Below are 17,443 nucleotides of genomic sequence, written 5' to 3' on the forward strand. Positions count from 1 at the left end.
CCTGGGTGCCCAACAATGTCTGAAGGATGACGGGAACGAAGGTGTAAATGCTGCCTTAGAATAGAAGTCCTCAGAGTCCTCTAGGGCCGATCACTTTTGCAGGCCTAACACCATCCTCACTGCAACCCTGTGAAGTAGGTGTCATGGGGGGGGGGGGTGTCATGTGTGGGGAGTGCAGTGGTTCCTGGGGATGAAAAGAGCTGTGTCTATAGGAAACAGTTTGGGACACCAAAAGAAGCAAATGACTCTGAGTCACATCTGGCCTCCACTCCTAGTTCAGATATTGAACATCTGAACAAACGGGGACAGGTCACTTATCCCTCTGAACTTGTTTGCTGTAAAACGGCCTTTCAACCTCATGGGGCCACAGGGAAGAGCTATTCAAGAAGAAACACTATAGGGGTGTCGGGGTGGCTCAGTTAAACATCCAACTCTTGATCTCAGCTCAGGTCTTGATCACACGGTCGTGAGTTCAAGTCCCACATTGGGCTGTGCACTGGGCATGAAACCTACATCAAAAGAAGAGGAAGTAGGAGAAGGAGAAGAAGAAACAACATTATAAAAGCCCAATATAGGGGCGCCTGGGTGGCTCAGTCGGTTAAGTGGCCGACTTCAGCTCAGGTCACGATCTCGTGGTTCGTGAGTTCGAGACCTGCGTTGGGCTCTGTGCTGACAGCTCAGAGTCTGGAGCTGCTTCGGATTCTGTGTCTCCCTCTCTCTCTGACCCTCACCCACTTGCGCACTCTCTCTCAAAAGTAAATAAACATTAAAAAAAAAAAGCCCAATATAAACAAAACAAAACACCGTATTGAGGAGTATAGGGCTAAAAAAGGAAAAGAAGTCGTGGTCCCTGATTGTAAGGAGTTTCCATTCTGTTTGGGGAAAGGTAGATGTATAAAACTGATTTATGCAGAATGGAAGGTGTATGACAATGAAGACTGACATCTCTCGAGCTCTTCGTGGTATGGCAGATTAAAAGATGTTCATCTCAAACCTTATAAGGTAGGTATTAGTTAGCAACCCCATCTTACAGATGGGAAAAGTGATGGTTGCAAACGTTTCGCCTTTACTCCAAAGACACACTGACGTTAAATGGCATTGATATTAAAAGGCCTGGGAAACCAGAATCTTCTCTCTTATCACCTCCCTGTACTGCTTCCTTGAGCATTTCAAAGAGGCAAAGCACACAGAGACGGGAACGTTTGTGCTCAATTTGGAAAAAGGAGAACGGGCCAGCAGCACTGAATTATAAGGCTGTTGCTTTCGGCAATATTGAGGTCCCATGATTGTTGCTATTAGTGTGTGCCTGATTGCAAACTCAGAAACACAGGGAGTGGGAGTAAAAGAGGGTGCATGTAGGGGGCCAGAGATGTGAAAGGGGGACACCAGATGGTTCCATTCCAGCCAGGGGTCACACACCACCACTGGGCAGATGCCACGTAGGAAGGTCAAACCATATTAATGACACAGAGGAGAATTTGGTTAAAGCCTTGCCTAACTGGATCCAGGCTGAAAATCACCAGTTTCCTTTTTTTTTTTTTTTTTTTTTTTTGGACCCATAATCCTTTATAATTTCCTCTAATGCTTTAGTCTAGCTTAGGACCATGAGCCTTCAGGGAGCAAGGGCACATCTGTTCAGTCAGGAATTTGCCAAAGTAAAAGATCAATCTGGCTTTTACTAGAACTTAGCATCTAGAGGAACCCAAATACTTCGCAACCGTATTAGCCAAAACTAACTTTGCATCATTATGAATCATGACTCCAAAGGAGAGGTGTCAAGGATACTCTGAAACAAATAACAACTGGGCTATCACCAAAGAAAAGAAGAAATAAAATAACAGGCATGTTTCTTTAGAGAGTGCTTGCCCTAAATGCTATATGGAAAGAATCATAATTGTATTATTTGGGGAGGAAAAACATTTAAGAATGCCTTTTTTGGGGATGCCTGGGTGGCTCAGTTGGTTGGGCGTCCAACTTCAGCTCAGGTCATGATCTCACGGTTCACGAGTTCGATCCCCGTGTTGGGCTCTGTGCTGACAGCTCAGAGCCTGGAGCCTGCTTCTGATTCTGTGTCTCCCTCTCTCTCTGTTCCTCCCCGGCTTGCTCTCTCTCTCTCAAAAATAAATAAAGATTAAAAAAAACTTTAAAGAATGTCTTTTTTTCCCAAAGATTTTATTTCTTTTATTATAAGACACATAGGTAAAAACTTGCATATTCTGAAAAAGGTAGAAAATGGTAATAAAATGGACATTTTTCCTATTAAGAAATATGCTCATAAATATGCTTTATCAAATGTTAAAATGGCTATTATTTTGCAAAATAACAATAAATAGAGCAGAGCTGTGGCATACAATGGTCAACCCAAAGTACTGGAAGTATTTATGTTTTGTGTTTTATAAAAATTCAGACCTTTGATCATATTTCAAAATTTGGCATTTTGCACTCCAGGTTATCAATAATTCAAATTTTTAAAATATTTTCATGATGGCCCCATGACTTTAAAAACAATGAAACATAAAAGGTGGTTTGACCGAGTAGAATTTGATTAAAATAATTTTCCCCTAAACAAAAAATTACAAGACACAGAAGCAAAGACATGACTTTTTGATCCCGTAAGTAGTATCTGTCTCAGTTCCCAATTCTACAAATTTCTGGATCCCCGACTGTGGGCGCTGAACAAAAATTGTTCACTAAGCTTTAGCTTCCAGCAAGGTGCACCATTTCATTTCACAGCTTGATGGAGCCATGATGGTCATGATTATGATGAGCCCGGTTCTATAACTCTAGCTCCATGAATACAAGGTACAGAGAAAGAAGTTCTCCCTCCTTTGAATAAATCCCTTGAAGGCTTTTCTACATTTGTGTATGACCTAATGGCCTCAAATTCATGTATCAGAACACTGGGTGAAATTTTAATGATGAAAAGTTCTCATTCTGAGCATTCTTTTGTAGGCTTCAATTCTCTACTATCCAAAGGAGAGAGGAACACAAGTGAACACCAAACATGTCCTCTAATGAGTCTTGGGTGTTCAAGCAGCCAGGTCAGGCTTTTTCCTGTAAATAAATACTGATTTTACAAAGATCTTTCATTTCCCATGCATTATGTTGCCCTTAAGGCTAACACATTAATTCCCAGCTACAATGGGGGAAGCCATATGTAATAATACTTAAGGATCCAATCTAATATAGATTATCAGTCCCAATGGTGTTCGATGACGTCCATCAGGGGGACATCTGGGCGACTCTGGGTGCCTAGAGCACAGAGAGGTCATGGCAGGATTTGGATTTGAGCTTGAAGGCCATATTCTTGTTGTTTTTGGCCACGATCTTGCCCCAGAAGCGCCTGGCTTTCCTGGGGATGCTCTCCCTCCTTTTCTGGTAGGCCAGCCGCCGCTCATTCTTCTCCTTGCTGTCCCGCCGAAGGCGGACCTGCCGCACGATGCCCTCAAACAGCTCCTTCACATTGTGCTGGACAGCTGCGGAGGTCTCAATGAACTTGCAGTCGAACACCACAGCACACGCTCTCCCTTCTGGAAAGAAAAGAAGGGGAGAAGAAAGTCAGAGGAGCTACACAGGACACAGCCAAGCTGATGATTCTTGACCTCAAGCTGTCTCCAGGTAACTCTAGGTCAGTCACACATGTGATGGATATAGGAGGCCACTCCCAGAGCATAGAAAGAGGCAGAGTCACAGGAAGCAGGAGAGATGGTCTTTAGATCTGGCCATCATAAATTCACTATGCAAAAGTCCAATTTCATCAAATACGGTAACATTAATTATAACAATAAAAACCACAGCTTTAATTTATTGTACTTACTATGTGCCAGGAACTGAGTTAAATACTTTTTTATAAACATTTTTTTAATGTTCAAAACAATCTTGAAAAATACACTATCCCTTTCAGATGGATGAAGGAACTGAGGTGGGGGGGTGGTCTTTTAAAAACATGAAGGCATCGGGGCGCCTGGGTGGCGCAGTCGGTTAAGCGTCCGACTTCAGCCAGGTCACGATCTCGCGGTCCGTGAGTTCGAGCCCCGCGTCAGGCTCTGGGCTGATGGCTCGGAGCCTGGAGCCTGTTTCCGATTCTGTGTCTCCCTCTCTCTCTGCCCCTCCCCTGTTCATGCTCTGTCTCTCTCTGTCCCAAAAATAAATAAAAAACGTTGAAAAAAAAAATTTAAAAAAAAAAAAAAAAAAAAAAAAAAAAAAAAACATGAAGGCATTCACATAGCCTGTAAGTGGCAGGGGTAAAGCCAAGCCTGCTTCTTCCTCAAGCTCAGATTCTTAACTCTTTCTCCTAACTGAGTTTCCTGAATTGGAAAAGAATCCTACTATCTGACTTTCCTCTCTTAGAAAACAATTTTAAAGCTCTGATGAGGTACCTTGAAAAACTTTTTGATGATTTCACACATGTACAATACAGTGACAGCAAACTATACAAACAGGCTTTCTGGAGCAGCCTCAATGTCAAATGTTCCACTGTGTTCAACGGCCATGTATCCAAGTTTTCGTTAGGGAAAAAAAAAAAAAGATTACTATAGACAGTCCTTTCCTAAGAGTAAGACATTCCCAAACTAGTTGTATACCTTAAGTCTTCATCAGGTTTCTTTCCTCCTGAATGGGGCCTAGCAATGCAGTATTTTATTTTTTACCATGGTACCAGGAACCAAATCTATAGTAGGCCAAAAAAATCTCAAAGGCCCCCAAAGCAAATAGGCAGTATCTCTGAACTACGCATGAAAAAAAAAACTAAGGCATCAGGCTGATGCCTTAACTGAAATTTAGGAAGCAAAAGGCAGGGGACAGGAAGGAGTTTCTAGGGTCTCCAGGAACCAGAGGCAGCCAGAGTAGAATCCTTATTCTCATTGAAACTCTTGGAGTTTTCATCTTTCTTGCATAAAGAGACTACTTTTATTTCCCTGAACTCTTGAGAGCTCCCAGGAGAATAGAAAAGGACAAGGAATAAAGGCTGGGGAGTGCCAGTAAATCCCTGAGCACGATCTTTTCCCTAAAGGAATTGCAGGAAGGGGAAAGTGGAATCCTGCAAGTCGACCAGATGGATCAGGGAGCAACAACCAGCACAGAAACAATCTGCTGGGAATGCGGGAATCTTAGACACAAAACTCCAGGGAGCATTTTAATGAGTCCCTGGTTCCGGCTTCATGAAGGAAGAAAAGAGCACCTATCTGAAGAAAACCAGGTGACCCAGAGACGGTTTCTACGACACTGGCACCGCTCCCCTTACCTGATACAGACACTTCCCGACACCGCACCAGGTCACTTTTGTTGCCGACCAAAATTATAGGAATGTCCTCTGTCTGCCGAGCCCGGCGGAGCTGGATTCGCAGCTCAGATGCCTTCTCAAAGCTGGCTCGGTCCGTGATGGAGTAGACAATCAAGTAGGCATCCCCGACCTGCATGCAGTGATCTTGGAGCCATTCATTCTCTCCCTGGTAAAAGGAGAACCTCCCTGAGCTCAGGCTGGTCTGGTACATGAAGCATCGGGGGAAACAGTACATGTATCCTATGTACCCTTGCTGATATGAGGAAGAAAGGAAACGTATTCCAGCTCCCCACATGCATGCCTCCCATGCCTGTACTATGTCTGGTGGCTATAAGCTAGCCCATCGGGTATTTCTGCCAAAAAGTTTTTACTGTCCCATTCCTCCTACAGCTTGAGTTGATAAATTATACAATGACTCTGCCAAACCACATTTCCAATTTTTATCCAATCTACCAAAAATGAGCCTTTTCTGACTTCCAAAAACTCCCTTTTGCCTTTCCCAAGTGATGAAATTTAGAGTCCTTCTGTGAGAACAGGAGACTTCTCAGTAAACAGAAGGTCTAGCAAATATCCTCAGGAGCCCAAAATCTTTAAAAAGCACATGTTGAAGACTAGTATTAAGATTGTCAACTCCACATAATCTGGTTTTATATATAGCTTTAAATTATCATCCATATTTGGCACTTGCCCTAAAGCGGATATATGTTTTTGTATTTTTTTTTAATTGAACTGAGGGCAAATCACTGTCACTTGCTTAATATTCAGAGCTCATTTGCGAATGACCTGTTCCTTAGAACAGCCTCTTACTTCAGAAAAAGAAAGCTTTTAATCAAGAAAATGAGCCCACCTCACCTAGAACACTAAAAAGGACAAGGTCACCCTTGCATCAGACAGCCTGTTGGAAGGCAAGCCTTGACAGAACTTACAGAGAGCTGTGAGCTCTGCATACCTTGTTTTCCCACATGTCCAGGAGTATAATTGTTGCACTTTCCCCGTCAACAATCAGGGTTCGTTCGTATGTATCTTCTAGAAAAGCAAGAACAGTGACACTGGAGTCAGGAAATTAGGCAACGCTTTTCCATAAGCATCACGTAGAAAATTACACTAGAAAATTAGCTTACTAAATATGCAATCAATTATGCAAATATACAGATATTCACAAAGGCAAATTACTACTTTTTAATCACCTTTAACAACATTCTACGTATATTCTTCCACTACCTCCTAAGCAGAACCCCTATGTCTTCTGCATGTGTCACCAAAAACCACTTGAAATGAAAAGCTTTTGTTTTCATCATTCCTGGACCTTTTATATAGAAAAACCATTTATAAGGATAAACTCACTGAGAGCTTTTGACTCTGATTCATTGGATGATGCCATGAGAGAACACTAACTGCCCAGTGGAACTCTAAGCCTCATTCATAAGCCTTACATGGAAATCCACTGTACCTTTCAGTAGGGTGCTTAACTGGCAATTTCAGGAGCTCTAAGCTCAGAGACATTTTTCCTGTTTTGAAACATGCAAGAAAAAAATCTTGCGACCCTGTTTTGGCTGAAGTTCTCTTCCTTTAAAAAAAACATTCAGCTCCCTAGGAATAAACAGGCTTATTCTTCCATCTCAAGTCAGCAGGACAGCCTCCAGGCCTCCTTGGTAATGGAAACTCTCCTCCCTACACTTGAGCCCAGACTGAGTGTAGGTGAAGGGTGAGCAGTACCATGCGCCAGAGCAGCTCCAGCCCAGAGAAACCAGTTGGCGGGGGCGAGGCGGGGGAGGCAAGGGGGAGAGTTGGCTGAGTTAACTGGGATTTTGCAAGAGGGATTCCCATCAACTCCATCCACATGAGCCCATCCCCACTCTGTTTCCACAACGAGGTTTCCTGTTTCGAGTTTCATCATTTGAGAATTATTATTTTTGTAATGATTTTTTTTCTTTACCATTTTTCTTGCTGCTCCTTTTGCCTGAAACCTGTTCCCTGGGATATCCAACAGGCGTGTGCCCTCACCTCTTTCCAGGGGAAGTGTTCCCTCACCAGCTACTTAAAATTGCAACACATCTCCCCTACCAGTATTGCTTACTCCTTTCCATTTTCATTTTTCTTCGTCGTACTTGTAAGTACCCCACATGCAATCCACTTAACCTATTTTATTCACCTATCTTATTCTTTTCTGTCCCTCTCGGCCCCCGAATATTAAGGCAGAGATCTGCTGCTATGTCCCCCGGAACCCAGTGCAGTGCTTAGCATACTGCAGGTGGGCAACCAACACTTATCGAATGAATGAATGAATGATAACTATAGCACTGGGGATATAAACACAAGCAAACCTGAATTAGAATCTGAATGCCATCTCTTATTAACTATGTGGCTCTGGACCATTTACTGAAGTGCTCTGGGCCTCAGTTTCTTCATCTGTGAAATGGGACTGATAACAGTATTCATGCCTTGGGGCAATTACATAGGCTAGACATGGGCACGGGGTAGAAATGCAATAAATATTAGCTGTTGTCATCACTCGCTCTGATGGAGGAAGCCGGTTCTTGCCATAGTTGGTGTTTCCTACCATAGGTAAATCCTAGCTTAAAAACACTACATTGGGGAAACCAAGGCATCTCTTGTTTTATAATAACAAGGGATTTATAAAAAGCAATGCTCCCAGTTTAAATGTTTCTTCATCTAGGAAATGGAATCAGCAGAGGCAAAGGAAGGAAAACGTGGACAAATGAAAAGGCTCTTTCCGTCAATTTCCGTGCCTCCATAAGGTGTCATTCTAATCAATGGTAATGGTGTCCCACTGGGGGATTAAGTCTGTTATCCCCATCCTGTCTGCCATCCACAATGTACAGCATGAATGGGATCACAGTGGGACGCACAATCTGGATTTCTGCAGAGTAGGGTCTCCTGACTCAACAGGCAAATTTTACAACCAAATGGAAATGATCAGAGCCTGAGCAGCACAAAAGGGGGGTTGGCTGACTGCCCCTTACTACCTCGGAGTTTTTCCCTTTTCTCTAAAAGCCTTCCCTGTTCTCAAAAAATCCAAAACAGCACTTTCTCTGCCCTCAGCCCACCACTCATCATCCAGAAGCAGGTACAAGGGACTGAGACCCCAGCAGTTCAAGTAGAAACCTACTACATTCCAATAGCTAGGGGGGAAAAGCAAACTCACGCTTCCCCTTGGTTTAAGAGATGTCTGAACATTAGCCTAGAGAAAACGGGGATTATACCTTAAAAAGTAGACGCCTAACTGCTTTGACATTCTGGAAGATTCCTGGACTTAGCCCTGCCTGAAAATCATTATGCTGCAAATCCTAAAACAATATATCTCCACCCTGCTTCACCGCATATGCCCCACACCTAGTTTATTTTTATTTGCCAGTGGGATGGGGGGGGGGGGAACACACACACACACACACACACACACACACACACACACACACAGGCACTCACGAGTGGGGAGGGGGGAGGGAGAGGAGAGAGAGAGAGAGAGAGAGAGACAGAGACAGAGAATGTTAAGTAGGCTAAGAGCCCAATGTAGGTCTCAATCTCACAACTCTGAGATCCTGACCTGAGCCAAAATCATGAGTAGGATGCTTAACCAACTGAGCCACCCAGGTGCCCCCACACCCAGATCTATATACAGCCTCTGACTACTCCCCCCCACTCCCCACAGATTCTTCAGACACACAAAGTATCCTGCTTCACGGCCCTCTGCTAACCAGGAGAGGGCCTGCCTGCAACCAAAGTTCTAGTTTCTCTTCCTCCCCTTTGTCACTCACCTTTTAGCTTTCTCAAGAGCTAATCAGGTAAGGAGAGGAGAAATAAAAGAACATGAAATTCTAGAAAAGTCCTTTGAAATTTGCCCTGGTTAAGGTGTGTGGAGAAAGGGTCGAGGCCTACAGGCTTATAGAGCTTTTCAGTATCGTGGGTCTGGAGAAGCCCTCACTTCTCCAGTGCTCTCAGTAAAAGCTGGGGTGAACACGCACACTCTGGAATGAGAGAGATCATCCTGAGGGATGGGATGGATGTCACCTGGTTGGGTGACAGAAGCTATTCTCCCCTGGACTAGTACACCTTAATGTGTCTTTAACTTAACCCTCACGGTGCTCAGAGACCCTTCTGTCCAAGATTGGCTCACATGCTGTGTGGAAGCTGCACAGGAGTTCTCTCCCACACTAGAACGGGCTCCTGCAGCCTCTCAAAGGCTGGGAGGCTCCAACATCCCTCTCCCCCAAACTCTCAACTGCTTCCAGCTTCCATAGCCCAGGAAGGGAAGCCCACTCTAGGAACACCGTCCTCTCCTCTTGTGGCACGTTTCCTCTGCACGTCTCACGGGGCCCTAGCCAAGAGGGGCCGGAGTGGATGGGGACTACAAGCAACAAAACTGCCAGTTTGAGAAGATAAATCCAGGCACAGGAAATGGTAGATTCAGAATCAGCTCTAACACTCATTCCGTACGTCTTATGTGCCAGGCACTATGCTACATGCTTATATGCTACCTCCGTCAATCCTCCAGTGCCCTATGAGGTAGGCATCATCTCTATCTCCCTAGTGAGGAGTTTGGGTGGGGGGGGGGGGGGGGGGCGGTCAGCACCTTGTGCAGGAGCACTCAGCTACATCGTGTCAAAGCTGGGCTCCAAAACCACATCACCAGACTGAAGTCCAGTGCTCTTCCCATACTTCCTGTGTGCACGTGCCGTACCTTCTCACTGACTCAGGGCTTCCAAATCCTAGTCATCCTTAGGATCCAGCTCAGAGGCCACCTCTTCTATGAATCCTTTACTGACTTCCACAGTCAGAAGTAATCTTTTCTCCTCTCAATTCCTACAGCACGGTCCCTCTACCTCTTCAAGCCACTCATCACATCCTATCTTGATTTAGTTGGTGCACATCTGATCTCTATTGCACATACTGGAAGCATCTTTAGGGGGGAGCCCTAGGACTCCTGGCATGCCCCCGCAGTGTCTCACCAAGTTCCATGGTGTATGTTCAGTAACTACTTAGGAATGAATATTGCATGAATGAATGGACGAATAAATGAACGAATGGCATTAAATGTATACAGAGAGTCATAAGATTATTGCAATAGAGCTGTAACAACATCCATCTTTATTAGGAGAGATACTGATGAGAGTATTGTGTAGAGGTTTTTTTATGGTTAATGCTGAAAAAAGAACAATGTGAGGGCATGACTTGGAAAACCTTCTTCCAAGTTTCCAGCTGTAGTGATTCCAACAGCTGCCTATGGATAAGAGATGTAATCCTAGACAGTATAAATTAAGGTACTCAAATAGGACACATTAAATAGGTTGGGTCACCTGAGGAGTTTCTTGCCAAAGATTCTATTCAAGGAGGTAAGGAAAGGATTCTCCCTCTCCTTTCCCCCCATTAAGCAAAATGAGTTTTCCCAAATATAGAAGCATGCCTTCCCAAATTCCAGTTATGAGTCGGTCTTCCGGCACCATATGCCTATAGGGGTACCACCCTCCGGATAAGTACCTCTCCACTCTAACTGACAAGCATTTTTGAAAGCCTGCCACCCAGCTCTTTTAAGACCTCCCTTGAAAAACAAACAAAACTCCTGGTTGATCTCTTCCTTATGTCAATCTCCCCAAACACTTTATTGTTAACTTCATAAGGTATTCACTAATTTTACCCTGCTCTGAATTATAGCCACTGACACTTCACCCCTTCCTAAAAGGGTATATACTACCACTGGGTACCCCAGAGCCTAGCCCAGAGCCAGGCACATGCCTGACACTAGGAGTATTTAGATGCTACGCCCATGGGCTGCAGGGTACAATGAATGCACACAACTAGGTCTGACTCGTGGCCATACCGTGGACTAGTTTTATCACTCTGGGAAAGTTACTTGATGTCATAAGCCTCCATTTCTTCACCTGTAAAATAGGGATATTAATACCAAATTGGTTCAGTTTTTGCATTATCAGAAAAAACTTATGAGAAGTACTTAGCATAGTGCCTGGCACATCGCAGGTACCCTGTCAATGGCACTATAAGAGTAACACCGAACTAAGATTATAAAATCCTGAGTTCTCATTCCAGCTACCCCACTGATTCTAGGTAAGCCACGTGGTATTCTGTAGACTCAGTTTACTCATATGAGTACAAGAATTTTGTGAGTACCAAAATAAAAGGGATCAAATATAAGATGCCCAACAAAGCACCTCTCCCATTGCAAATGTGATTTCTAGACAGTAGTTCCTCTCTCCCTTTCTCCCATACCGACAGTCAACCACCAGCCCTTACTGAGAAAGAGAAAAACCAGCCTTCTAAGACTGAGGTCACTATTTCTCCTTGACTCTCGTTTAGCTATAGTCCCTGAGACTTCCAGAAGTGAGGAGAGAAATCAATGTCCTATCAATGAGTCATCATTTATAGTCCAGTTCAGGAGCTGCCTCGTAAGCAGTGAACTCCCGCACACTGGAGATGATCAAGATGAAACATTTAGCCAAAATGGGCTCACAGTAGTAGTGAGGAAGGAGCAGCATTCCAGTGCATCAAGCGGAGGGCAGAACTGACTCCTCACTAAGGCATCTTCCTACCCTGGGGGTCTGTGATTCAGCTGTGAGTTGCAACTGAGAGCACAGACACATCGTGCCACTTGGGCAAGCACTAGAAGGTTCTTCCTTCATTTCTATAGCTGCAAATAAGGACATCCAGCTCCCCTTGTCAGGTATGCTACGAGGGAAGCTGTGGCTGAGAAACACTGTATGAATACCACTGACAGTTGGGATCCTCATACTACTTCCCAGAATGCAGCGCTATGCTTTACGTGTATTCGAGGAACACATGCATTTTTGCAACTATGTCACCTCAAATCAGTTTTGGAAATAGGCAGGTCTTGAATATTTTCAATGAGATTATACACAGAAAATCGTCTTGAAAACATATGTATCACACACACAAACATATGTATCACCATTGTTATACTCAAAAAAAATTTTTTTTGACATTGTACTATTTTAAACTATTTTACAACCTTGAAAGACTCTAATAACGGTAGAAACTGATGAATCCATCCTAATACTTTTTCAAATCGGGTTGGTATTAGGTATAATCGTGGGAAAAAGCTATGTCTGCACCGAGCTCTTGAAAAATCCAGGTCAGCGCTGGCAAAAACCAGAGGTGGGATCCTGACCCTCTGACTCTGCCCTCTTTAACCACTCTACCCCCAGTCCCTGTGGAGCTGGAATCTAAGAAATCCCCTTTCTGGCCCAGGTTCCATCTGGAACAGGATGAATCTTCATTCTCTTGTCCTGAGGACCATGCCAGCAGGCTGTTCTGGGGACTCAGCTTGCCCAGCCAGTGCCAGGAATGCATAATCACCACTCCCAACTCTGCAGATAAATGGCGCACCCACTCGCTCTTTCCGACTGGACCACCGCTAACGGAAAGACGCCCACTGGGGTCGGGCCACCTACCTCCCAGCACCTCGCAGTCGCTGTCCATGCTGTCATGCACACCTGCAAAGATGTTGGCCAGAGTGGACTTGCCCACCCCCTGCTCCCCTATGAGCACCACCCGGTAGTAGGTGTTCCCCGACTCGGAGGAGATGACTGAGTCTGTGGAGTCGGAAGACCAGCTCCGGCGGCAGTGGTCCTCCGGGGCAGCAGAGTGACGGCTGCACTGGCCGTACTGGTGGGGCTCCTTCTGAACCATCAGATGCCTGCCGTCCGCTGGGATGCTCCAGCGCTGCTGCTGCGGCTGCATGGCCACGGTGCCCTGGCGCATGGTGACATTGTTCAGAGTCATCGCTGGGTCCTGGAGAGCAAAGCAGCCAAGATGTAAGCATCATAAGCAGGAGCGAGAGCTCGGGGGCTCAACCACACAGTCAGTCATCAGTGATATTTGATCAGATGGGGTGAGACCCAGTAACCCTGACATGAGGAACCCCAAGGAAACAGTCCCCAAACCCAAGAGGCTTTCAACTGGACACACACACATGCATACACTTCGTAACAGGCTCCTCAGGAGGACTGTCATTTGCAAAAAGAAAAAAGTACCGTCAACATCACCCACTGCCCTTGGGCTTCCTCCATCCTCAAGGAAGCCTTGGGACCCCTCACTCAGCACTGACACAGAGGCAGCCAGAAGAAACTAACAGCCTTCAGAGATGGCTGGAAAAGCAACAAGTTAATGGAGCTGGGGACCAGCTGGCCAGGTTAGCTGCTCTTGTCTAAACATGGCTCTTAATTGCACCAGCGTCCAGCGGGCTTTTGTGCCTGGGTGGGAAACACGTGGCAATGACATCACTCCTCCGGCTGGACTGGACAAGCACTTATTGGAACTTCCATGTTTAGTAAAGTCACCCTGATGCTCTCCAGCTGCTTGAATAAGCTATTATTTGGGGGCAAAAAAAAAAAAAAGAATTTTCTGTTTGAGGTTTATGCCTCAGCTCTGCCCTCTTGCCCACAGACATCATGTGTAAAAAAACCCAGCCCCAAGCCCTGTTGTTCTCGCAGGTTAAGGACCTACTCACGTTCCGACCTATCCCATTTGCAAAGAAAATGCTTCCCTCTTCTGAAACCACATTCACTCCAAGAGTTTTAAAATTCAACGCAGATTTCCACCTTCTTGAAGAAAATCAGAAGGCCAAGGACTCTCCCAAAATGACATTCAACAACTCTGCCACAACTTTCCCTTTGCAAGACTCCCTCCCCTTGCACGAAGGTCTGTTCCCGAAGGCTACTTGAGATAAAGTAGAAGCCGTCTCATTTTCATCAGCAAGATCATTCGTGAGAGCCGGCCACTAACGGGGAGGACCAGCCGGTTTTTCGATCTTACAAGCACAGCCTCAGTTGGCTGACTTGCATTCAAACAACAAAAGCATGACGTATCAGTCACGGCTGCCCTCTGACCACACAGTCTGTAGGAGGAGGTCACGCTCCTACCGAGCCGAACTAAGGAACCTGCTAACGACAAATAGCATCTTCAGCACCTTAAACTCTGCCCCTGACCGGAAAACCACGGCGCAGACCGCAAGTTTCAGGGGCTCTTCTCTCAAGTTAGAAAGTTCTGCGGGCTGGGAACGCCCACCTCGTGTCCGCCCGCCCCCCGCCCCGCCCGGCTTCAGGAGGACCCCCGCCCCAAACCGCCCGCTTACTCGGCTCGGCAGCGTGGGCGCCCGCGGGTCCGCGTGTGCTGCGTGGGTGCGCGCTGCGATCCCGGGCCGCCGAGCGCGGGGTGCTCGCGCCGTGCCCGCCGTCCGTGCCGCCGCCCGCAGCCGCCGCGGCCCCGCCGTTTATAGCGCGCCGGCCGGTCCGCGCCGGGGCTTTTCCGTGACGTCAGCGCCCCCGCCGGGAGGGGGCGGCTCTGCAGCAAACTCCGACTTGCAGCCACTTCACCGAACCGGTTACTCGCAGTCATGTGACCCCCTTCTCCCCTTTTAAAAAATAACAACAGTTCCATCCCGGGCTCCTTTTATTTTGTTGTATTTTATTTTTACGAGGCGGACACAAGAAGATGGAAAGATACGCTAAGTGCCACTTAATCACGCTTCCCACGATGGCGAGCTGTCGGGACACAGGATGGAGAAGGAGGCAGGTTTGAGTTGGGAACCCAGCTTTGAAGGAAAACAGGGATGGGCCAGGTGCCCACGGAGACTTTAGCCTCTAGGATGGGGCTGCGGCCACCTTGAGTGGCCAGGGCTTGTGTCAGCCGTGTACTCTGCCCTGAAAACTGCCTCTTCCTGCGTCCTGTCACCCTCTCTCTGGAGGACAGAGGGAGGAAAGCCCCACACCGCTTTATTTCCCTTCTCTGGCAGGGACCCACAGAGAAGGGGCCAGAGAGAGGTGACGAAAAGGGACAAGACCTTGAAAAGGGCAGTTCTGAAAAATAACTTAATTAGGGGTTCAAGCAGATTGTGCTAAATGCTGCTGGCGGCACTGTCGGCCAGGATGCTGAGGCTCCTCTATCAGGGAATTCAATCAGCGCCCCAATCAGCAGCATCTCTGTACCAGGCTCCCTGGCACTGCTGGGCCTGGGCATGGAGCCCGTGTCTCCCAGCCATGGAGAGGAGCCCTGAGCCAAACACCACGGCCCCATTCCCCCATCCCCACCCCAGAGACTCCTGTGAATAAAGGGCACAGGGTTAATAATAACAATAGCAACTACTACCATCATTTACTAAGTACCTCTGAGTACCTACACTCAGTAGGTACTGTTTGGCCTCTGCAGTACCTCAATCCCACTACAATTCTGCAAGGTAGATACATTGCCACCCCATTCTATGGAGAAAAACGACACTTGGCCAGAGAGCTTGCCCAAGGTCATGCAGCTCTTGTAAGTGGCAAAGTCAGGATTCAAAACCTGGTTTGCCTGACTCTTTGCACTGCACCACCAGCTGAAGGGTTTCAGTGACCTCTTTGTGGGGACATGGGCATTTCCCAGATGCTGTGTTTGGAGATGACACTGGCCTTTCCAACACATCCATTTGCTTTTCCAGCCAGCTTCATCTCTTGGTTGGCTGGTGGCTCCGGGAAGCAGCCAAAGGCCCCAGCGTCTATTTGAGTGGCTGGCCTCTGCTGTGATTACAGTCCATTCTCAGCTCTCCTGCATGCAGTTATGTGCTTTGGGGATTATCCAAGTGACCAGCTGCAGAGACCCGCCAGGCCCCAAGCTGGCAGAGGTGGGATCCACAGAGTAATGAAAATTGGGAGTTCATTTAGACCCAGGTGCCTTGGCCCCAATCTCCTACTTTATACATAAGGAAGTTGAAACCCAGAGGGATGACAACCAGTCAGTAGTAACTGGAGCTGGACCTAGAACCTGGGTATCATAATCTCCTGGATGGTACCCTCCCTCCATTGCCATCCAGTTTTCCTTCTGGGCTTAGCCAGGAGGGGATGGCTGCTGATGTGAGGAGAGGAAAAGATTGGGGTGGGGGTGGGGGGGGTGCATGGGGGAGAAGACAGAGATCATCCCTGACTATACAGCTGACTTCATGCTAAAACACATGTAACGTAATTTGTGAATTACCTGCATTTCAGAATTTACCATGCTTTTTCCGTGCTGAGCCTCCCACTCTGTCAACCGGTCTCAACAGAAACATTATGAGACTAAAAACTAAGAATAAATCAGAGTCTATAAGCACTTCATATAGCCTCTCAATTCTATTTTTGCCATTGATGAAGAACGTAATTCTTCACATTAACAAGAACCTAATTCTATGCCTAGGCGATATCTGCCATGAACTGTTTTTCATTGGTATGAGTGAGACATACCAAAGAAAACAAATTCTAAAGATCGGTGGGGGTTGGCAGGGGGTGCTTTCAGTTCACTATTGATTAGGTACGTACAGCAATGTTGTGTTTGAATAAAAGAATCTGCCTTCTTTAATTTTCTGCCCCACAAAAAGCCAGATGGGAAAACAACTGCTTAGCAAAAGTTTCAACTGAATGACAGTTAAGTTGGAGTATTTACACAAAAATCACAGTTACACCCCTCAAAAAGCACATTTCAGAGCCAAATCTTAGCCAGCAGAATCCCAGCTACCTTGTCCAGAATTCCAACTCACTGGAACCATCTGAGGGTATGGAACCGGAGGAAAAAAACAGGTAGAATCAGGGCATTTGGACAAGTGGCAAGTTCTGAAAAGAAAAATATTGGCAGAATATTATAGTTTCTTGTTCTATGAATTATCCTCTCCATATTCCTTCTGGCAGCATTTGTAGGCTTCCTCGGGTTCTAACACGAAGATGAGTATAGTTAGAAGGCAGAGCTCACAATAAAAACAACTAACATTTACCGAACAATACACATGCCTTAGCTCAGTTAATCCGCGTCACCCCTGCACTTCTCCATGTCTTATGGATGAAGATGACGAGGAAAGAGGTGGAATCACTTGTCCAAGGTCACAGAGCTACTAGGTAGGAGAGCTGTGCTCTCCAGGGTCACAATCCTAACCTGTTCTACTCAGAGTAGGGGACATGCTTCAGCCCCATTCTCATGCTAGCCCCACCTCAGCCCATGCCCTCCCTAACTCCCCCCTCCCAAAAGAGGAGTTTTTATCTGATTGGCCAAAGGCCATGACCTTCACTGAGCCACATTTCACTCATGGGCAGGCTTTTTCTACTTAAATGCAGTGGGCTGTCCTCTTCCTCTCCTTCTCAGGGCTCTTTCCCCCATGCCCTGGATGAGAAG

The 17,443-nt window shown here is 46.3% G+C and overlaps 1 protein-coding gene across 2 annotated transcripts; it reads right to left on the reverse strand.

The window, feature by feature from the left end:
• Positions 1-2,156: 2,156 nt before the first annotated feature.
• On the reverse strand, positions 2,157-14,540 carry GEM (GTP binding protein overexpressed in skeletal muscle). 2 transcript variants are annotated; one of them, XM_058698581.1, is made up of 5 exons: positions 14,406-14,540; positions 12,724-13,063; positions 6,231-6,307; positions 5,243-5,447; positions 2,157-3,530 (listed from the first exon to the last, which is right to left on the reverse strand). In XM_058698581.1, the coding sequence occupies exons 2-5, from the start codon at positions 13,052-13,054 to the stop codon at positions 3,253-3,255; spliced, it is 891 nt and encodes a 296-aa protein (XP_058554564.1). In that variant the 5' UTR covers positions 13,055-13,063; positions 14,406-14,540; the 3' UTR covers positions 2,157-3,252. The 2 variants fall into 2 exon arrangements, with proteins under 2 accessions (XP_058554564.1, XP_058554563.1); XM_058698580.1 differs by lacking the exon at positions 14,406-14,540 and adding an exon at positions 13,306-13,621.
• Between the last annotated feature and the right edge of the window lie 2,903 nt (positions 14,541-17,443).

This window comes from Neofelis nebulosa, chromosome 14 (assembly GCF_028018385.1).
Source record: "Neofelis nebulosa isolate mNeoNeb1 chromosome 14, mNeoNeb1.pri, whole genome shotgun sequence".
Classification (NCBI taxonomy): domain Eukaryota; kingdom Metazoa; phylum Chordata; class Mammalia; order Carnivora; family Felidae; genus Neofelis; species Neofelis nebulosa.

Bases quoted from the DNA above. Each gene is read 5' to 3' on its own strand.
- GEM (XM_058698580.1), bottom strand. From the start codon at position 13,341: ATGGAGGAAGCCCAAGGGCAGTGGGTGATGTTGACG. The intron at 6,308-12,723 runs GTAGGTGGCCCG...TTGCTTTTCTAG, and splicing joins CGACTGCGAGGTGCTGGGAG to AAGATACATACGAACGAACC. The intron at 5,448-6,230 runs GTATGCAGAGCT...TCCTTTTACCAG, and splicing joins TGGACATGTGGGAAAACAAG to GGAGAGAATGAATGGCTCCA.